The 23932-nt window shown below is 33.6% G+C and overlaps 1 protein-coding gene across 6 annotated transcripts in view; it reads right to left on the minus strand.

The window, feature by feature from the left end:
- SLC30A7 (solute carrier family 30 member 7) overlaps positions 1 to 23932 on the minus strand; it is an 82251-nt gene that overhangs the window by 31777 nt on the left and 26542 nt on the right. For all 6 annotated transcript variants that reach the window (XR_004484914.2, XM_033433897.2, XM_033433890.2 and 3 more), the window contains 3 exons: positions 22221 to 22364; positions 18184 to 18234; positions 14794 to 14929 (listed from right to left, as the gene is read on the minus strand). Coding sequence is in view for 5 of the 6 variants with exons in the window: in XM_033433897.2 (XP_033289788.1) it covers positions 14794 to 14929; positions 18184 to 18234; positions 22221 to 22364 (331 nt within the window). In the remaining variant the exon portion in view is untranslated. The remainder of the gene's footprint in view (positions 1 to 14793; positions 14930 to 18183; positions 18235 to 22220; positions 22365 to 23932) is intronic.

The following is a 23932-nucleotide window of genomic DNA, read 5'->3' on the forward strand; positions in this document are numbered from 1 at the left end:
CATTCATTTGTTGACAGATATCTGGGTTACTTCTACCTCTTGGCTATTGTGAATAATGCTGCAATGAACATGGATATATGAATATCTTTTTGTGATCCTGCTCTGAGTTCTTTTGGACATGTACCCAGAAGTGGAATTGCTAGATCATATGTACTCTATTTTTAACTTTCCATAATGGTGGCATCATTTTACATTCCTATTAACAGTGCACAAAGGCTCCAAATTCTCCACATCCTTGCCAACACTTATTATCTATTCTTTTGATAGTAGACATCCTGATGGGTGTGAGGTGATGTCTTGTCATTTTGATTTGCATTTCCCTAGTGATTAGTAACACTGAGCATCTTTTTACGTGCCTATTGGCCAGGTGTAAATCTTCTTTGGAGAAATATTTATTAAAATCCTTTGCTTATTTTTAAATTGGTTTATTTTGTTGTTGTTGAGTTGTAGACTTTCCTTGTATATTCTGAATATTAACATCTTACAAGATATATATGATTGCAATTATTTGCTCCAATTCCATAGGTTGCCTTTTCACTCTGCTGATTGCTCCTTTTGATGAGCTGAAGTTCTTAAGCTTGGTAAAGTCCAATTTGTCTATTTTTTATTTTTTTTGCCTGTCTTCTTTGGTTAGTATCCAAGAAATCATTCCTAAAACCAATATTCTGAAACTTTTCTCCTAGGAGAAAAGTTTTTGTCTAGGAGTTTAATAGTTTTAGATCATATGTTTAAGGTCTTTAATCCATTTTGAGTTAATTTTTTTATGTGGTGTAAAGTAAGGGGCCAACTTCATTATTTTGCACGTGGATATCCATTTTCTCAAAACCATTTGTTGAGGAGACTGCTTTATCCCCATTGTGTAGTCCAGGCACCCCTGTCAAAAATCATTTGGCTATATATATGCAAATGTTTACTTCTGGGCTCTTTATTCAGTTTACTGGTCTATATATCTGTCTTTATGCCAGGACCACACCATCTAAATCACTGTTTCTTTGTTGTTATGTTTTGAAATCAGGGAGTGTAAGGCCTCCAACTTTGTTCTTCTTTCTTAAGATTGTTTTGGCTATCATAGTCTCTTCATATTCCATACAAGTTTTAGTATTTTTTAAAAATCTATTTCTGAAAAAAAAAAAGTCATTAGGATTTTGATAGGGATTGCACTGAATCTGTAGATGACTTTGGGCAGCATACACATTTCAACAATATTGAAGTCTTCTGATCCATGCATGAGATGTCTTTCCATTTATTTATATCTTCTTTGATTTCTTTTAGCAATGCTTTATGGTTTACAATGTACACATGTTTCACCTCCTTGGTGGAATTTATTCTTAAGTATTTTATCCTTTTTGGTGCTATGGTAAATGGGATTGTTTTTAAAATTTCCTTTTCTGATTGGTCATTGTTATTATATAAGAATGCAACTGGGTTTTGAGTGCTGATTTTGTATTCTGCAACTTTGCTGAATTCTTTTATTAGTTCTAACAGTTTTTGTGTGTATGTGTAATCTAGGATTTTCTACATATAAGATCATGTCACGTGTGAACAGGGATAATTGTAATATTTCTTTTCCAATTTGTATGCCTTTTCTTTTTCTTGTCTGATTGCTCTGGCTAGAACTTTCAGTACTATGGCAAATAGTAGTGGGAAAATTGGGCATCCTTGCCTTATTCTTGATCTTGGAGGAAAAGTTTTCATTCCTCTCCAGGTGTGGGTTTTTCACATATGGCTTTTATTATGTTGAAGTAGTTTCCTTCTAGTCTTGGTTTGTTAGTGTTTTTAATCATGAAAGGGTGTTGAATTTTGTCACTTTTCTGCATTGTTTGAGATGACCACATCTTTTCTTCCTTCATTTTGTTTATATCGTGTATAATACTGATTGATTTTCATTATGTTGAACCATCCTTACGTTCCAAGTATAAATCTCCCCTAGTCATGGTGTATGATGCTTTTAATGTGCTATTGAACTTGGTTTGCTACTGTTTTGCTTAGAATTCTTAAATCAACACTCATCAGGGATACTGGGTCTATAGTTTTCCTGTTGTGTCTTTGTCTGGTTTTGATATCCAGTTAATGCTGGCCTCATGAGTTTGGGATTCTCCTCTCCTCTTCAATTCTCTGGAATAGTTTGAAAAGAACTGGTACTAACACTTCTTTAAATTTTTGGTAAGATTCACCAGTGAAACCATCTGATCCTGGGCTTTTCTTTGTTGAGAGTTTTTTGATTACTGCTTCAATCTCCTCACTAGTAATAGGTTTGTTCACATCTTTAAAATTCTTCATGATTCAGCAGTGGTAGGTTGTATGTTTCTAGAAATTTATCAATTTCTTCTAGGTTATCCAATTTGTTGGCATACAACTGTTCATAGTAGTCCCCTATAGTTCTTTTTATTTCTGTGATATCAGTTGTAATATCTCCTATTTCACTTCCTATTTTAGATATTTGAGTCTTTTTTTTCTTAGGTGGTCTAGCAAAGTTTTATCAATTTTGTTGATCTTTTCAAAAAACCAACTCTAGGTTTTGTTGACTTTTTTCTATTGTTTTTCTATTCTCTATTTCATTTATCTCTGCTCTAACCTTTAGTATTTCCTTCCTTCTGCTGACTTCGAGTTTAGTTTGTTCTTTTTCTAGCTCCTTGAGTTGTAAGGTTAGGTTGTTGACCTGAGATCTTTCTTTCCTTTTTAAAAAATGTATGTGTTTATAGCTATGAACTTCCCTCTTTATACTGCTTTTCCTGAATCCCATATGTTTTGGTATGTTGTGTTTTTGTTTGTTTTCATTTGTCTCCATATATTTTCTAAATTCTCTTGTGATTTCTTCCTTGATCCATTGGTTGTTAAAGAGCCTGTTGTTTAATTTCCACATATTTTTGGATTTTCAAGTTTTCCTTCTGCTATTGATTTCTAGTTTCATTCCACTGTGGTCAGAGAAAATATTTTATATAATTTCAATGTTCTAAATTTTGTTAGGACCTCTTTTGTGACATGACATATCTTCTTTCTGGGAGAATGTTACATGTGCGCTTGAGAAGAATGTGTATTCTGCTGTAGTTGGGTCAGGCTCAACAACAACCTGTTAGGCCCAACTGGTCTATAGTGTTCAAGTCTTCTCTTTCCCTATTGAGTCTCTAATGAATGACTGGTTGATTTCCTAGTTCCTCTAAGGTACTGAAGTCTCCTACTATTACTATGTTGCTGTCTATTTCTCCCTTTTTGTCAATGTTTGCTTTATATATTTGGGTGCTCTCATGTTAGCAGCATATGTATTTACAATTGTTATATCTTCCTGGTGAATTGACCCTTTTATCCTTACAATGTTTCTTCTTTGTCTCTTGTGACAGTTTTTGTTGTCTATTTTGGCTAAGTATGGCTACCACTGCTCTCTTCAGGTTCCTGTTTGTACGAAGTATCTTTTGCTACCCTTTCACTTTTAGTCTATGTGAGTCCTTATAGCTAAAATGAATATCTTGTAGGCAGAATAAAGATGACTCTTTTTTTCTTAAAATCCATTCAGCCAGTCAATGTTTTTGAAATGGTACGTTTAATCCCTTTACATATAATTACTGGCATGGAAGGACTTACTATTACCATTTTGTTCAGTTTTCTGTCTATCTTGTAGTTTTTTCATCTCTCTTTCACCTTTTTTCCCTCTTTTACTTCTTCATTTGTGTTTCATTGATTTTTTGTAGTGACATGTTCTGGTTCCCTTCTCATTTCCCCTTTGTGTATATTCTATTAATATTTCCCTTGTGGTTATCACTGCATGTGACAAGTTGCTCTTCTTTTGCTGCTTTCAAGATTCTCACATTATATGTAACTTTTGACAGCTTGATTATGATGTGCCTCAGAGTAGGTTTCTTTATATTATATTTATCCAAGTTGAAGTTCTTTACATTTCTTGAATTTGTATATCTGTTTTTCTTCTTAGATTTGGGAAAGTTTCTTTAGCTAGGTATTCTGCACCTTTCTCTCTTTCTTTACTTTCTGAGACTCCCATAATGCATTTGTTGTTCTGCTTGTCCATAAATCCCTCAGGCTCTCCTCATTTTTTTTCTTCTTTTTTTTTACTCCTCTGCCTCAATAATTTTTGTGAAGTCCTGCCTTCAATCTCACTGATTCTTTCTTCTGCCTGGTCAAATCTGCTGCTGAGGCCCTCCAGTGAAATTTTCAATTCAGTTATTGTTGTTCTTTTGTTTGGCTCTTCTCCACAGTTTCTATCTCTTTGATGATATTCCCATTTTGTTCATGCACCATTTTCCTGATTTTGTTTAGTGTCTACCTGTGCTTTCTTTTAATTAATTCGCCATCTGTATGATGGTAATTTTGAATTCTTCACCTGGCAATTCATATGTCACCTTTTTTCAGGTTTGGTTTCTGGATATCTAATTGTTTCCATGGTTGGCTGTTTCTTTGTATGTCTTATTTTTCATTGTTGGGATTTCAGCACCTTAAGAATCAGTCAACTTTCCAGATTTTGTGGTCTGGTTTCATGCAGGGAGGACTTACTCTATATAGCCTGGCTGGAGATTCAGGAGACCTCTCAAGTCTTTTCTGGTACATGCCCTCTCTGAGCTTGCGCATGTAACCTCCTATTTGAAAAAGGATGCTGGCTCCTATTCAAGAGCTCCTCCTGGTGTTTATCTGCAATACTGCTGCCTCCTGGAGCTGTAGTAAATCACAGTCCTGGAGTTCCATCTAGTGTCTGTCTGTGATACTGCAGACTGTAATGCACAACTGACGTCTGTTCCCAGGGATGCCCAACCAAGGCACCGATTTTTGTCAGTACTTGGATACAAGCAAGACAAATCTCTCAGGCAGCACCACCCTAAAAGTCAGTTAATGTTAAACTCCTTTCCCCCCGCAGGGATATGGGAATTGGAGGTTTCTTCCCAAACAGTCCACCATGTGCAGGCTTGGGTGGTGGGAGTGGTTATGAGGAGAGAAAGTGGGGAGTGTCATGAATTTCCTGTCAAGCTTCCATGTGGTTGGCTTTCCATTAGCCTGGTGTGCAGGAAACTTTTAACTAGTTTCTGGATTTCTCACAGAGGTATTTTGTCAGTTTGTTGTGTTAAATCTGTCTCCATGGAGGAAAGAGAGTCTAGGGCTTCCTATTATGCCATCTTGCTGATTATACTTCCTGTCTCCCTTTATTCTTTATTTTTAGGGATATACAGAAGTCCCTTACTGGTGTACATATGTGTTCTTTCCAATCTTTGGCACAAACACATAAAGCCACAAAGAATGGCCTTAAAATATATCTTTATGTATTTTTGCCAATTTATCTTTAGGATACATTCCTAGAAGTGGGACTACTTAATCAAAGGTAAACATACATTTAATTATGCTAGATGTTTGTCAAAGTTCTCTCCACAGAGACAGTACCACTCTCATTTCTATCAGCAATGTATGAGAGTACTTATTTTACCTACAGCCTTGCCAAAAGATTATGCAAATTTTTGGATATTTATCCACCTGATTGGTGAGAAGTGGTGTTACAATATAGTTTTAATTTGCATTTCTTTTTTATAAGTGAGGCTTAACTACTTTTACATGTTTAAAAGCCATCTGTATTTCTTTTCCTTTGAACTAAATGAGCTTATACTTTTGCCTATTTTTCTATCAGGCTTTTAATTTAATTTTTATTTTTAAGAGTGCTCTCTATATTAGGGAGGTTAGCCCTTTATGATCTAAGTGGCAAATATTTATCCCAACTGATTATGCATTTTGACTTCCCTTATGGTGCTCTTTTTTTCTATGCCAAAGTTTTTTTTTTAAATGTAACTTAATTTCATCAATCTTTTCTCTCACTGATTCTAGGTTTTGAGCCATAGCTGTTCCCCTAATATTCCCATGTTGTAAAAATAATTCAGACATGCTTTTTTTCTAGTATTAGCATGGGTTCGAGTTTTACTTTTAGAGCTCCAATCCATTTAGAATTTATCCAGGTTAACAGTATGAGGTACAGTTCCAAATTTATCTTTCTCCACATGGTTGGTTATCCAGTTAGTAGAAAGCTCATCTTTGCCCCACTGACTCAAAATGCTGCCTTTATCCCTATAAAATTTCTATTTGCATATAAATCTATTTCTGGAATTTCTAATCTGCTCCATTAGTCTGTTTGCTTTTTTAGGCATCTCACTATTTTAATTGTAAAGGCTTGGGGCTTCCCTGGTGGCCCAGCGGTTAAGTCTCCATGCTCCTAATGCAGGGGGCCTGGGTTCAATCCCTGGTCAGGGAACTAGATCCCGCATGTTGCAACTAAAGATCCTGCATGCCAAAAGGAAGATCCCGCACATGGCAACAAAGATCCACGTGCCACAACTAAGACCCAGTGCAGCCAAATAAATAAATATTTAAAAAAAAAAACAACTGTGAAGGCTTTACACTTTACATCTTCTTTTTCAAGGTTTTCTTGACTATTCCTCCTGCTTCTTCGTTTTTCCTTATAAACTTTAAATTCAACTTTTATTACCTCCTCTCTAGAAAAAAAAACCTGTTGGTATTTTTATTAGAATAGTTTAAAATTTATAAATAAGTGTTAACATGTTTATAATGTTGATTCTTTAAAAACACCATAATTGACCAAAAAAAGGCTCTGTTCAAGTCTACTTTTGTTTTTCAGAAGTGTTTAAATCTTTTCTCCTACAAGTTTTACACATTGTATCTCTAGATTGTCTTTGTTATTGCTACTGAAAAGGTGTCTTCTCTTTAATTGTAACATTCAACTGGAATTTGCTTATATATAAAGGGTACTAATTTTATACATTAGTTTTGCATCTGTAACTTTACTAAATTACCTGTTTGTCATAGTGTTTCCACTGAGTCTTAGAGGGTTTAAAGAAATACAGTCATATATTTTACATAAAAGAATAATCTCTTCTTTCCAATTTTTAGGTCTCAAATACTTTCTCTTATCTAATGTTATTGGCTTATGATCACTAATACATTACCACACTTGCTCTGTTCCTTTTAATATTTCTAAGACTGTCTGCCAGCCTTTCTTAATTGGGATCCCTCTTCTGAACCATTGAACACAAAATGATTTCAGTGACTATTTCTCAATGTCCGCAAGAATAGTACATAACCAGTACTTTTCTAGATGCAGAGGTGAAGTTAATAACTGCATACAAATGGATACTTTACGGCATTAGGGTATTCTCTCCCAGAATGCTGGTTGAGAAAAGCTGTTAGACTATTCAGTATTTATAAATGCTCTTACTATGATGGTTTTACATGTGATTAAAAATACAATTACCATACAATAACATTCCCATACGTTTGATTTTACAATATGAGTACAAACAGCAAGTTAAAATCTTGGGAAACTGTTTATCTTTATCTTAGTCCCAGAAGTATAGTACACAAATTAAAACCACTTGAAAGACAAACCGCAAAGGAAATTGTTAGGCAACACCCAAAACCATTCTCGAAAAAAAAATCTGTAATTTCTCATATATATATAACTATTTGAAGATATGGTAGCATATTACTTGTTTAAAAAAATGCTTTTTTGACTTAATATAGGCTACAAATAATTATCTATTTAACCACAAAATCAACAAGGTTTATCAAAATCAGTATCTGATCCAAATCCTGTATTCTTGAACAATGATAACCATCTAGATAATCATTTAGAATTTCAACTTTATAAATTTTGTTTCATTACTGTATATTCTTTCCATTTCATACTGCAGCTTATGACCACTACCTGTTATTTCTAAAGCCTGTACCTTGGTTTGCTTCTAAAAGTTGGGCTATTTTTTCCTTCTATATGATAATAAATAAATATATTATTTGAAATACTTTTGCCCCTAACAAAAAGACAATTTCTTTTTTTAAGAAAAGTTTTCTTTGTATTTACAAATGATTAGTGAAAGTCACAGAGCAGCACAAGATAGTATCTTTTGAGTTGCAGAAAACTGATTAAAGAAAAAAAAAAAGGCTTCAGAAATACCACACCAGTAACAAAGCTTTTTTCTGCATCCTGTTTATGTATTTTTTCCCATCATGCACAGGTACCCTTTTTATTTAAGTGAATCAAAAATCAAGCTACAGATTTATGTAGCTTTTAAATCACAGTGCAATTCAAAGCTACAACTAATTGTTCAGATTTCTGTTCTCTAAGTTATGAACCCACTTTCCATTCCAATTCAACTTACTAAGGGGGGGGGGGAAGTGAAATCACACTGAAATCTCCTATATTTTCAGATGATAAAAGATTATACTCTTGCTCTTATACTCAATCTCCTGCTTTTCACTGGGAAAAAAAAAAATCCATCACAGTACAGCCGAGTTTCACACAGAAGTTTAAATTACCCTTTGCGTGTTAGGAAATGTTTAGAGAAAAAATGTCTTTTTCTAGGAAATCACTTTCACTTGAAAGTGATACTGCAACACTGGGCAGCCTAGAAGGGACAGACATCTATTTCATGGCACATTCTCAATTGAGGAACATTTAGATCTAGAGAATATATAAAGAGTACCATTATTTCTCGTTTTTAGTGAATTGAGAATATATGAAAAAATTAACGGTAAGGAAAATTACTTCTCTAATACTCCATTTTGTTGAGTGCTTAAAAATTTTAATCTACTTCCTAAAATTAGCTTTGACTCATTAGACAAACTCTTAAACAATTTGAGAAGTGTCTCAAAGTTATCTGCTTGCAAATATTTCATTATCATGTAAATATTTAAGTAAAATAAGTTTGCTTTCTTAACAGAAAAACAGACTGAACTGGAATGTCTTAATTTTGTACTTTGGAGCTACCTTGGTTTTTACTGCCTGCCATTAAAAAATATATATATATATGCATATATATATATATGCATATATATATATATATGCTTTTAAAAGGCAAAGTCACAATTATTGATTTACTTTAGAAAAATTAGGAAAGAAGCAGAATTTTAAAATTACATCACCCAGAGAGATCCAATTAACATTTAGGGATATATATATATATTTTTTTTTCCCTCCATCCTACATGTAAAGAGAAATATATACTTCAGATATGGACTGTTTACAATAATGACTCATACTTATGCATTGCCCTGTATCTTGTCATTTATTGTCACTGAATTAAGACCTTGCTACCTAATAAATCATCCCAAAACTTTATTGACTTAAAACAATAACTGTACTATTATCTTTCATCTAGAACCTGCGAATGCTCTACTACTGACCAAACTTAATAAATCAGCACATGTAGTAGAAACTCAATAATGGAAAAAAAGAAAAGGCCTAAAAATGACTAAAGAAATACTGTTAAAGTGATAACGTGACCCCTGCGTGTTGTGATCCCGACTGATCTTTCTTGACTTCTTTATATTTTCATCATTTCCCAAGTTTTCTATAATGACTACATATTTATTATCAGAAAAAGCTAAAAAATTTTTCTTACTCAGAATATAATCTTGTATACATGATACAGATAAAAAATACTATATATTATATATATATATATATATATATATATATATATATATATATATAAAGAGACTCAGAATAAAAAAGCCAAACCCATAAAAATATTAACATAGCTCTCTAGGCTGGTGGAACTATGGGTAATTTTTTTCCTTATTCTTTTTTATATTTTACCAAGTTTCTTTATCAACATAACTATTTCCATAATTTTAAAAAACTACTTTTAAATATGTAATTTTCACTAAATCTTCAGCCTCCCCTCTAAATAGCAACAGCATGTTCATGCTCTACCTGAAAACTGGCTATCACCTGAGGACACTTTTCCTTACAGCACTTTCTCTCCCACACTCCCTGTACTACTGGGACTTACCGGGAGGTAAATGTCCTCCTCACTTATCACTACTACTGTTCCTACTTCTCCCCAACACAGCTCCTTTAAGGCCCATGCCATCAGATTATGCCACCTTCTACCCACCCTAATTACTAGTGATACAATTCTTGATAGCTCCCCTTCAGTCACTGAATAGTTTAGCAACAGGCTTATTCTCTTTCCATCTCTACGTTTTTCATTACTCTTAATTGAAATATCCACGTGAACAATCCATCCAACATTTGGCCTCTATATGATGCTCTTTTCCTGGATCCACCCCTATGATCAGACCTTAGACCTTAAGATCTCAATTTCAAGCATCTCAATAAACCTTCCTACTTCTGATTTCTTCCCCCAATCCATCTTTAACACTTTTCCCAGAATTCCAATCCAATCCACTCCCATCACTTTCATTTTCAGAATCTATTATTACCTTTAAATCTTAGTTTCCTATGTCTAAAATCCCTGCCTTGCTCCTTTCTCACTCTGCCAGTGAGAAAGGAGCAAGGCAGGGATTATAGACATGGGACACTAACACCACCCAACACTCACCCAACAAAACACTCACCCAACAAAACCTCAGACCTTTTAAATCCAGCTCTCTGCCTATTCCATACCTTTTACCAAGTAGCTGAACAAGACTAGAAAAAAAGAAAAAGAAAAAAAAAACACAACTGTGCTGGTTGCTTTCACTTTAAATTCATGACCACAAACCTCAAAGTGAGCCCTCAGTGTCGCCAGCAGTCACTGCTCCCCTTTACAGCAAAGGGCCTTGAAAAGGAGTTGACTACAGTTACTTCCATTTCCTCCCCTCCCATTCTCTCTTGAAGCTACTCTGATCAGGCTTTCATTCTCATCACTCCTCTGGACATATTATCTAAGTTACCAATTACCAGCCCAAAAGCATTTAATAGGCTTAATTATTCCTTCTTGTTTAAAACACTTGCTTTACACGGCTCCTAAAACAAGGCATGCCCATGTGTCTCCTCACTCCTCACTGGCCACTCCGCTTTCCTCTCCTCTGCTGGAGTTGCCTCTGTTCCCCACCTCCCCTAGGGTTCAGTCCTCCAGCCACTTCTCTCTATCAGTGCTCATTCTCTGGGCAAACTCATCCAATCTCATGGCTTTAAATACCATGCAGCTTGATGACACCCAAATTTCTATCTTTCACCTCAACCCCTTCCCCAAATTCTAGATACATATACCTGCCACCTCTCTGCCCTACTCACTGCACTCTCCTCTCGTCATTCCTCAAACGATGCAGAGGACTTTCCAAGCCCTTCTAAAATACAGCCCCTTCCCCTACTTCATAGCATTTATCACTATATGACATACATTATCTATTTGCATGTCCATCTGCTTTATTGACTATAACCCCTATTAGAATATAAGCTCCATGAAGGTAGGGTATTTGCTATATTGTTTACTGACTAGCACAGAGTGGGCACTAAAACATTTGTTAAATGATTTAAAGATTCGTTAAAGTTTTCTGCTTTATCTCCAAGTGGTGGGATTGAAAGGACATTTCAATAGACAAGTTGCACATTTCAATAATGTTTGAGTTTTTTACAATCAACATGTATTACTTTTGATATGAGAACAAAGGAAAAGAACAAGCAAAAATGTTAAGCTTAACAAAAATGAAAAAGAATCAAATTATATGAATTTGAGAATATATATTTATGTAAACTACTGAGAAAAAGTTTTATAAACAGGTCAGTAGGACTTAGACAAGGATAACACCTAAGTTTTATAGGTTTATCTTGAAAGCCAACTGTAGTTGGTTGTGGCTGCCTGAAGCATTATTTCCTTTAGCTAAATTGGGTTCAGCAGAAAAGAGGGTTGCTTTCTAGGAAAATGGAAGGGGTAGGAATTGTGGAATTCATGACAGATAAATGCTACTCCATGACTTTAAATCTATATGTGAACTATTTCCAATCTTTTATATTCAGCTGAGTGCTCCCAAGAATTCTGTACTTGTACTTGCACCACCTACTTGAGATCACCATATAAATGTCTAATGAGAGACCTCAAACCTAGCAACAACCAAAACAGAACTTCTGATCAGCAATGCCCTTTGAATCAGATAAAACAACTCTTCCCCTAGTCTTCCCTCTTTCAGTAGAGGAACCTTCATTCACTCAGTTGCTCATGTAAAAACTCTAGGAATTATCCTTAATTTCCCCCCTTTCACTCAACCCTTCACCTAAACATTCATATCTAGGAGCAATTCTTATTAATTCTAGGCCCAAAGCATTTTCTAACTTTAGCTACATCTTTCTACCTCCTAGATTATTAGTACCTTAGACCAAGGGACCCTGGCCTCTTATTTGGTCCACTTTAATAGCTTTCTAGTTGGTCTGCCTGTGTGCCCTCTTACCCCCTTTTAATCTTATTAACTACAAAGCAGCCAAAATTATTTTTAATGATACAAATCAAATAATGTCACCCCCTATGGTTTCCTCCTCCACCTAAAATAAAATCCAAACTCCTAACCCTGGCTAATTTTCCCAGGCCTATCCCTCTGGCTTTATTTCAAAGCACTCTCCCCTTACTCCCTATACTTCTGCCATAATGACCAACTTTCAGTTGGTCATTATGTTCTTTCCACTACAGGGCTTTTATACTAGCTGTTCCTTAGACTAGAATGCTCTCTTCAACACTCTGATCTCAATTTAAATCCTCCCTCTTCGGAAGTCTTCTCTTATGACTCAGTCTAAAATAGCACCTCAGTCACTAACATCCCATCTTAACTCTCTGCACAATTAACTGCTAGATACTTGAGTGGTTTATTGATTAATTTGTTTGTGTCTCTCTCTTTTACTATAATGTAAGATCAAAACAGCAAGTTATCTTGTCCTTTCACCACCCTGGTGAGAGGGTCTACTTAATAAATATTTGCTGAAAATAATTTGTGTAGCTTTTTAATGTGTTATATTTCAGAAAAAAAAAGTTCTCTTGTCCTCTGTGTGTGTGTTTATTTATTTATTCATATTTGTAGAACAAGTGAATGGGACTAGAACTAAGTAAGAATTCCTGATTTAGGATTAGAGAAAATAATTCTCTGAGGCTGAAAAAACACGAATTTATTTTGATTCAAATCGAAAATGTACCAACTTTTGCCTGGCAGAGTTAGGTGCTGACTTTACAACAATGAAAAAACAGTTTGCCCTTATGGAGCTTAAGGAAGACAATAAGACAGGCTATTTCAACATAGTTAGTAAATGCCACAAGAGGAGTAGCAGGCGGTGCTACAGGTATACTTAACCCCTCCTGGGAGGTAGACGATCAGGAAATGCTTCCTCAAGGAAGTGTCATTTAAACTGAAATCTAATCTCAAGGATGAGAATTGTTATCTAGTACTTGTGGCGGTGAAGGGGAAAGGAGAAGGACACTCAGTGTAAGAGTATTTTATTTTGGAGAGAGGAAACAAGAGCAAAGCTCAGAATCCAGAAAGCTTATAACATGTTTTCAGGGAACTGAGTTATTTACTGTGGCTGGAGAGCAGAACAGAAATTGAGACAGGGTGAGAGAAAGACTGAAGAGATAAATGGGTACCAATGTGAAGGCCTACTGAGGAATTCAGACTTTATCCTGAGGGCAAGAAAGCCATGGCACGATTTAAAGCAAGATTATTTTTCCATGTACCATAATCTTCATTAAAGAAAGATCACTTTGGTCACAATGTGGAAAAGAAATTAGAGGGAGACAGAAAGGTCAACCTCTTCCAAGCAACAAATGATAGGAGAATTAGGATAATATGAGTGGAGACAAAGGAAAATAAAGATTAAGATCCTACTCTAAGAAGCATTAGAAGCAGCCACAAATTATAACATGCAAATAACAAAATAAAATAAACACTGAACATGAAAATAAAGAGGTACAGATGTAAGTTACCAAATCTATCAGGAGTTAAGTTTCATAGAATATGTGAATCCAAGCTGAACTTTCAAGGAAATATGTAAGATTTCCAAAGATGAAGAAAGGAGATTCCGAGTTTTATAAAAGATTTTTACATAGCAGAGATGATTCCTAGTACAAATAATTTAAAGAAAAATTTAAAATAATCTGCATGTTTAAAATGTATACTGTATCCTATTTTTTAAGCAAAAACTTGAAAACCTACGTTTATGACTAATTTATAAGAGTATAATTTCATTGTAATTTTTAAAGTCTATTCTATTCAACTGCAAGCTATAAAAATCATCACAGTCTGCCCTCTAATAGCTCTTTTATCATTACAAAGATAGCTTTACTAACAGTAAAATCATATGGATAAATTAGACAAAAACAGTCCAGTCAAGACATATCTATATAAATAATTCAGATTGTGAAATAAAGGCACATAATGTTCCATTATTCTGATAAAAATTAAAATAATAATAAAATAACTTGACAGAAATTTAAGAGCTAGTAACCATACACTAATTCAGAAAATATTTATTGAGAATTTATACACACTCACACACACTTTTACATACACATTGGTACTATGACAGGCAACAGAGAGCCAAAGAGCTAAAAGATAGATTCTTCCTCAAGAATTTATAATCTAGATAGGGAGAAGGACATAAATATACTTCAGTAAGCAATTTTATAAGACTTCTGCAATGATAATATAACTTTATAAATTAAAAATTGTTCTAGAAGAGATTTTAATATTCTTTTGCATTTGATAGCGCAAAAGACAGATGTCAAAGGAATAATATTCTAACATTAATACATTTTATATTTCTAATGTTCTACTCTACAGATATAGTGTTGGATTTAAGAAAATTACTACTGATTTGATTTACAGAAGATCAATTACTAAACACCAAAAAGAAATATCAAACCCTAGGTAAACACAGAAAAAACAGTAAGATGAAAAGAGAAATAATCTATGTAGAAATTTGTTAAAGACCAAAAAACCCCAAACATAATAATAATTTAGATCTGTAATCTAAGTAGTATATTTATCACCTCTCATTTTAATACCTGAAAGTAACCTACCAACACTTACCTTAAAACTATGAGCATGGCTATCAGGATTGAACAAATAGGATCTGCTATCATTAGACCAAAATTCTGCATCATGATGGCAGAGACAATTACACCGATACTCCCAAGTGTATCTGCTAGAATGTGTAAAAATACACCTAGAAATAAAACATAATGAAAATCAAAATAACATTTTCTGATCAACTGAAAATGCAAATATTTCTTAAAACTATATTCTTGATTTTATATATAAAAACCTAGCAATTTGAAAATCAGTAAGAATGCAGATTCACTGTTTAGTAAAGAAGTAATATTGATAGTACCTTTGGGAATTGAAATAATCTTTCCTTTTAAAAAACAGCAGGGGTTAAAATATTTGACTCATTAAGTTATGCTTGCTCTTAATGATCCTTAGTATTTTGCTATAATATAAATGAAGAAGTAGAGAAATAACTGATTTAAAAAATTTTTTGTGCACACTCGTCTCTGGTTAAGAGTCCAGAAGTTAATTAATACTTTGTTAGAAGAAAACTGCATTAGGCTGAAAGAATCAGTCAAGAAAACATTGTTTATAACTACAAATATATGTACACACAGAGCCCTCTGCTGGTAATTAAAATTATTACCATTTGAGACTAGAATTTCCTATGGACCATACTGCTAATCCTGGTAATTATCCTGAAGGTATTGTTACCTAAAGTTACACACTAAACTCAAACCTGATATGAAAGAAAGTAGAGATTTGAATATTTTAAAGTGGACGTAAATATATTTTGAACTTTTAATAATTAAATATTACATTAGTAGGATACTGATACTCTGCCCAAGAACCTAGATATATTAACATTTAATAATTGATACTTGACTGGAAAACCATTAAAAAAAAGTCAAAAATTAAGTTTAGTATACATTATTTAAAAAAATTTTAACTAAGACAAATTATTCACCATTTAGATCTGTAAGAGGTAAAATTTACTGTATAGCAAAACACTATCTTAAACAAACGTCAACCACATGTTGCTAGAAATAGAACATTCTTCAACAGCATCAACTACTCTATCTGAAAAGAAATATCTAATGTGTGAAACCATGTGTCTACTTTAGAAATACTTATTTTTCTTTTTTATTATTCAATAAGCAATTAAAGGTAACCCAATTATGTTTTAGGTATAAAACAGATTTATTTAAACTTGAAAACACTTTCTAATAATTTAAAAATGGACTATTAACAAGTTGTTAATTGAATCTTAATACACCTGAATTGAATCTTAACACACTCTATGAAAATATGCTTCAATCAATCTGCTAATGTGGAATTTTATATCATGTATTAATACCAAATGTAACTGATTCCTCAGTACCTAATATGCTTTTTCATTTGTACACAGCATTGACCTTTACAACAACTCTTCAAAAAGTTAACAGCTCTTTTTTCTGTAACAAAAAATATGTTACAAGCACATTTATGAAAAAAATATTCTATTTCTCTATGGTGTTTCATATAACAAAGAATTAAATAGGTTAATAAATTTTGGGACCACTTTAAGTTTTAAAATTAAAACTGGAGGAAGATACACATGGAAGTGGATTGAGGGTCCCTAACCTTCAAAACTCTTAAGTGATATGTGATTTTAAATTTTAATACATTCTTTAATCAATGTTTTGGTAGGACCAGAATTGAAAGCAGCTCTAAACACTGAAAAGGAGAAAGAAAAGAACAAAGGTTCTTGATTTTCCTTTGACTGGCAAGTCCCTGGCTACATCTTATTTGCTGACCTGAAAACTGGCTTTACTAGCAAATGTCATTAACTAACTAAGCCCTTCTTACTTTCCAGTAACTCTTTCAAGAAGAAAATCACTACAGAGAGAAATCTAAACTAACATGTTTAACTTATATAAAAATTAAAACCCTTAAAAGACTTGGTAGGATACTGATATTTTAACTGCCCAAGAACCTACAAAGCCAGGGGTCATATTGAAAATGCAGCAAATAACTGAAAAATTCAGTAAAGTCAGTTTTTCATGTGTGAGTATCTATATGGAAAAGTTTTAGTACCTGGAAGTTATCCTAACCTTCAGCTTTCTACTGGGCTGCTTCAGTCACCATAAATTAATGGATACTCTGAAAATACAAGCTAATTTTCACAACAGCTTGTATAAAAGATAATTAGGAATGCAAATCTGACCTCCCTTCCCTCAACTTGTGATGATTTCCAAGACTAAAACTAAATTCTTATTATCAAGGCTAAATTTGTAGCACTGGATACAGATGCATTACATATGCATGATTACAAGCTATTTCAGCAAATGCTGTCCTAAAACAATTTCACAAATGGAAAACTAGTCACTACAAGACACATTTAAGCCTCCTGAAATAAGCTCTTCAGTATGGAGGAACATATTCACAGTGAAAAAATAAAAAGCAAGAACTATATCAAAGAATAGAGGAGAAAATAAAAATAAGTACAGTTGAAGTTGGATCACAAGCTAGTGAGAAAGTCAGACTGCAGTCAAAAGTTAATAAAGGCAGGAAAATGGGGAGCTGCAAATTAGGAACTGTGACAGTGAAGTTTATATGGAAATCCAGAGCCAAAGGTTGGTTCACATCCCAAAAAAGAAACTACCATAGTTCATAGACAAGACTGATTTTCTCTAGCTTGTAAAATTCCGTAATATATCATTTTACATAATATGTAAGTCCTCTTTAGGTGTCATCATTTGATGCCTATGGATATGAGAAAGATCTCCCTTTGCATTATTTTTTTTTAAATATAATAGACTTTATTTTTGAGAGCAGTTTTAGGTTCACAGCAAAACTAAGTGGAAGATAGAGATTTCCCTTATGCCCACTGTTCCAATTCAGGCATAACCTCCCTCATTGTCAACCTCCCCCACCAGAGTAGTACATTTGTTACAACTGACACATCATTATGACCCAAGTTCACAGTTTACATTAGGATTCACTCTTAGCTCTGTACATTATTTGAGTTTGGATGCATTACATTTTTAGCATTAAATTTTTCCACAACATAAATACATGTTGAATGTTATTCTTGGAAAAGTTATTTAATAATTCTACAAAGGCAATCATACTATTATTTATTACTAATATAGTTATTGCTAAATATTACGGTGTTACTAGAGTCACTGGCATGAGTATTTATTTAGATTTAAGCAGTATCGTTTCTGAATATTTTAATCTTCTTATTAAATCTGAGAAAACAGCCTAGTGACAGTTAAAAGAACATCTGCTAATATACCTAATAGTATATATTAAAAAATCGACTAGGAAGGCTAACATTTTAAACACAAATACTGTGTTAAAAATTTTTCTTAAAGGAAAACTTCAGATAGCTCAAAACTACGAAAACAGTTTCATAAAACTGAGAAATATACAAATTGCTTGTCATACCTTGTAAAATCTGTCTACTGGGTCCTGTTGTTTCTTTTAAGGAGGGGCCATCTGTAGAGAGTTAAGTTAAATTATTTTAAAACATGTCTTCATTCCTGATTCAATTTTTGCAACTCAGAGTACTTTTCATTCAAATGTATCGTGAAGGATGCATGACTATATAGCCACATCAGACCTACAAAATTATTTTTAAAATTTAATATGGTAATTAAATGAAGATAGACATAGGAAATTTCAAACTGCATCAACAGTACAGAGTATTTAGGAAATTATTATATTAAGCAATCTGGTAAAAAAAAAACAGTAAATAAAAACATTGAGTCTTCTAATATTCATAACATACCTTACAGAGCCTGCTGTACCAATTTTACAATTGGAAAATCCAGAAAAAATAAAACTACTACTTGATATTATAAGAAGACCAAGAAATGAAGCCAGGACGGCATCCAGGAAAACTGGACTATGGCAAACAGTTTCCCAATAACTTCTAGATGAACGTGGCAAGCTTTTCATATAGAAGAGATAAAAATACTTTTTCATATTGCCTTTATAATGACGAAATGAAAAAATACTGCAATTTTTATACTTGGAAGATTACTAATCAGCATTAACATTAAAGCAGAAAATACAGGTAAACAATGTAAAAGATCAGCAATGTTTGTTATGGGATCATCAAGTGGACTGACGAGCTTTCTGATCATGACTAACAGTCATGGTTCTTGGCCCACAGCACCAAAGAGTGGACACACCCTTGTTACTACATCTTTGATGGAACACTGTAACAATGCCAGGTATAAAAGCATAAGGCTACACAATGACTTCTGTCTTAATATGGCACTGCTGCGTGGGGAGAAAGATGGAGCTACCTTGAAAATCCTGATAGTCAAAAGTGTTAACTCTTCTAAAAATGCAGCTCCTAATCAGAGCATGAGATTTCTGTCTATACATAGTTGGTCGAGATAAAGACAGTCTTTTTTTTTCCTTTTCCATTATGGTTTATTATAAGATATTGAATACAGTTTCCTGTGCTATACAGTAAGACTTTATTGTTTATCTATTTTATATATAGTAGTTTGTATCTGCTAATCCCAAACTCCTAATTTATCCCTCTCCCACCCCCTTTCCCCTTTGGACCATAAGTCTGTTTTCTATGTCTGTGAGTCTATTTCTGTTTTGTAAATAAGTTCATTTGTGTCATATTTTAGATTCCACATATAAGTGATATCATATGGTATTTGTCTTTCTCTTTCTGACTTACTTCACTTAGTATGATAATCTCTAGGTCCATCCACATTGCTGCAAATGGCATTATTTCATTCCTTCTTATGGCTGAGTAGTATTCCGTTGTGTATATATACCACATCTTTCTTATCTATTCATCTGTTGATGGACATTTAGGGTGCTTCCATGTCTTGGCTATTGTAAACAGTGCTGCTATGAACATTGGGGTGCATGTATCTTTTTGAATTAGAGTTTTCTCCAGATATATGCCCAGGAGTGGGACTGCTGATCATACGTCAACTCTATTTCTAGTTTTTTAAGGAACCTCCATACTGTTTTCCACAGTGGCTGTACCAATTTACATTCCTGCCAACAGTGCAGGAGGGTTCCCTTTTCTCCAAACCCTCTCCAGCATTTGTTATCTGTAGACTTTTTAATGATGGTCATTCTGAGTGGTGTGAGGTGATACCTCATTGTAGTTCTGATTTTCATTTCTCCAATAGTTAGCGATGTTGAGCATCTTTTCATGTGCCTATTGGCTACCTGTATGTCTTTGGAGAAATGTCTATTTAGGTTTCCTGCCCTTTTTTTAAATTGGGTTGTTTGTTTTTTTGTTATTGAGTTGTATGAGCTGTTTGTATATTTTGGAAATTAAACCCTTGTCGGTCTCATTGTTTGCAAATATTTTCTTCCAGTCTGTAGGTTGTTTTTTCATTTTGTTTATGGTTTCCTTTGCTGTGCAAAAGCTTATAAATTTGATTAGGTCCCATTTGTTTACTTTTGCCTTTATTTCTATTGCCTTGGGAGTCTGACCTAAGAAAACATTGGTACGATTTATGTCAGAGAATGTTTTGCCTGTGTTCTCTTCTAGGAGTTTTATAGTGTCATGTCTTATATTTAAGTCATAAAAATAACATTTGGTGATAGGTCATGTAATTTTTGGAATGTAATTCTGAAGGTGTTCAAAGAATTAAGTGAAACTGCTATAACAGAATTCCTTAAAGTTTCTTAGTATTGATACTTACATTATAAGGATGGAAAATAGGAACAGAATTGATGCCAAACCTGTTTTATGCTAATAAGTGTTACTTATCCATAAACTAGTTGAGGAAAAAAAGACTTCCAGTCATATCATTAAGATATGCATTTCAGGGACTTCCCTGGTGATGCAGTGGTTAAGAATCCGCCTGCCAATGCAGGGGACATGGGTTCGATAAGATATTGAATATATCTTATCAATATCTTGGGATCTGCCTGGTCTGGGAAGATCCCATATGCCATGGAGCAACTAAGCTCGTGCGCCACAACTACGAAGCCTGCACTCTAGAGCCTGCAAGCCCAACTACTAAGCCCACGTGCCACAACTACTGAAGCCCATGTGCCGAGAGCCCGTGTTCCACAACAAGAGAAGCCACCGCAATGAGAAGTCCGCGCACCGCAACGAAGAGTAGCCCCTGCTTGCCACAACTAGAGAAAGCCCGTGTGCAGCAATAAAGACCCAACACAGCCATATAAAATAAAAAAAGATATGTATTTCAAATAAAATGTTGCTTTATGTTTATATACATATCAAAAATCAAAACAGAATTATTTTCATTGACTTTATACTAGTAAACGCTACAATAACTCCATCCAAAAGAAATGTTTAAATGTTGTCTTGTGTTCCTAAGAAATAAAATATTTTAATTTATATACATATTTTATTGCCAAGAAATATAAGAGATGGTCAACTAAGGACTTAAATATACTCCATTTTATAAAATTCTGGAAAGGAAGTGGAATAGAAATAAGAATTCGAGGAGAAACAGGATGCTGTAAAATTTATAACTGTTTATGCATTTTTGAATGGGTGACAGTGGGTCTCAAATCACTAAGGTATTTAGAGTCCACTGACTGACTATATTCAAGAGTAATATGGAAGTTTCTTTCTAAAATATAATCTATAAGGTATCAGAAATTACATTCTTTGCAATTATTTAAACAAATTTTTTTAGAAATCATCTTAAAACTGTGGGCAATATACGGTTTTTCAAAATTATTTTGGGATGCATGTGAGCAAAAAACTTAGAAACGCAGGTTTTAAAGCATATCAGTGTAATAGTTACAAAAATATAGCAAATGTTAGAGACTGAAAAAATTAGGGGCTTAGTATTTAATCTATAAGGCCCATTTCATATTTTCAAATTGAAAGCTTTAGGATTTGGTCTGTGTGCCAAGTACAGACAATTTTTAAGCACATAATTTATTTAAAGATTAATAAAATGGTATCACCTAAGCAGCTTGTATCTATTAATCTATATTCTAAAATTTTGTGAATAAACTATTTAAATATAATTTTAAAATTCAATGTTAATTAAGTTGATAAATACCTTATAATTTAGTACCTAGTACTATATAAGTTAGCATATAAAGATGGAGGTAAATATCAGGTGATAGCTATCAAAATTACAAGAAAAATGTGAAAAATTGAAAACTGTCATATTTTTATAAGCCTATATATGGCACAAAAGGCCTCAGTATACTTCAAAAAAATCATTTGCTAAAATGCAATAGTTCCTCATTCACTGACACTCATTTAAAATAGTGGCATTTTATTATAATAAACTCACTGAAAAAAGCTACAATCACTGCCTATGCCAAGTTAATTTCATTATATACTAAAAATAAACTAGTCCAGGAAACCATTCAGTCTGACTCATTAGAAAGGAACTTGATTGCAATATTTTTAACAGATTATTTCAACTACAAAAATTAATCTACGCAATTTCTGTTTATTTAAAAAACTGTCCACTTGAAAGCATTTAGGCTATACTCACCATGAGAATGAAAGTGTCCATGTCCATGAGCGTGATCATGGCTATGTGCAGCACCATGTTTCAATTCATGACTATGGCAATGATCTCCATGGCCATGTGCCTGATCCAGAGCACCGTTAAAGAGGGAATGACTGTGTCCATGGCCTAAAAACAAAGAGTGTTAGAACAAAAGTTATGTAAAAATATATTATTTAATGGTTACAATAATACTGACATTAGTGAAAAGAATTGGCTCTAAAACCAGATTCGATTTACTTGTAGAAAGTGCTACAGATTCATTAAAACAATACTGTATAGTATTGTATAGTATAAAGTACAGGAAGGAAATAAAAGCATGGAAGGAAGTAGATTTTCATCTCCAGTAGACTTTACTGGAGATGAAAATAAGTGAGAAGTACACAAATATTTAAAGAGATTAGACAATGTTCATTCATTCATTTGGAACACATTATGTTACAGCATCATTCTAGGCACTAGGGATAAAGCAGTGAACAATACAGACAAAATCTTGGCCAAAACTTTGCCAGTACTATTATACATACTAACAAAGATAAAACAATGCATGCATATGGTCACATTAAGACAGAGGCAGGGAAGCAGCTGCATTTGGTAAAAGGATCAGTAAAATTAAAGCAGGTAGAATCCTTAGGGGAAAAAAAGCACAAAACAGTGGGGAATCATTTCTCCATAGCAGACCTAAAAACTACTAAACCATCATAGAAACATCTTCTACAAACTATTCCAAAGCATAGAAAAAGACTGGATGTTACCTAATTCAAAAATATCACTTATATTTACAAAAATCCTAAATACCAGAAAATCAAATTCAGCATTGCATTACATGAAAAATCATGAATAATGGGGAAATCAACTTCCAGAATGGTAGACAGAGGATGTGGGCAAACTAGCTCTCCTAAAACAACAAAAATATGTGGAACACAACTAAAAAATTTCAGAACTCTGACAATTAACCAAAACCACAAAAGGAACTGAAAATCATCTACCCAAGAAACTACCAAACCTCAGTAAGATAGCAGGGTCTTGATGTTTTAACTTGGGGCTATGCCATTCCACTTCCTGCCTCAGCTCAGTTGAGAATAGCCAAAAGCCAGCAGCTGTGCAGACAGTGGAGAGATCTGATTTCTTCTGAAGCACTGTTAAAAGCACCATGTCCAGAGCACAGTCAATATTTTGTCCAAACTTTCAGTTCCCTGAAAAAAATCTCTATTCTCAATGTGATAATTATCAGACTCAGAGTTCAGCTTTGAGAATTCAATAGCCATACACTGCAGGAAATGAATTAATCCAAGGATGTCATACAACAGAAAAAAAAAACTACAATAATATCAGCAACAACAAACTCTGAGAGGGTGAAGTAATCTGATATCAGTGTCATTTTAATATAAAAGGTCCAGTTTTCAACAAAAAAATTATAAGACATGGAAAAAAAGAAGCAAGTATGCCATATATACAGGAGAAAAACCAGCCAAGAGAAAATATTCCTGAAGGGTACTCAGATTTTGAACTTAATAAACAAAAACTTTAGATCAGCTCTTATAAATATGATCAAAGAACTAAAGGAAACCATGTCTAAAGGATGAAAGTATAATAATGATGACTCATCAAGTAGAGAAAATTAACAAAGAAACAGAAATTATCTATCTATTAGAAAACCAAACAGAGGACTTCCCTGGTGGTGCAGTGGTTAAGAA

This window comes from Orcinus orca, chromosome 1 (assembly GCF_937001465.1).
Source record: "Orcinus orca chromosome 1, mOrcOrc1.1, whole genome shotgun sequence".
NCBI classification, from domain to species: domain Eukaryota; kingdom Metazoa; phylum Chordata; class Mammalia; order Artiodactyla; family Delphinidae; genus Orcinus; species Orcinus orca.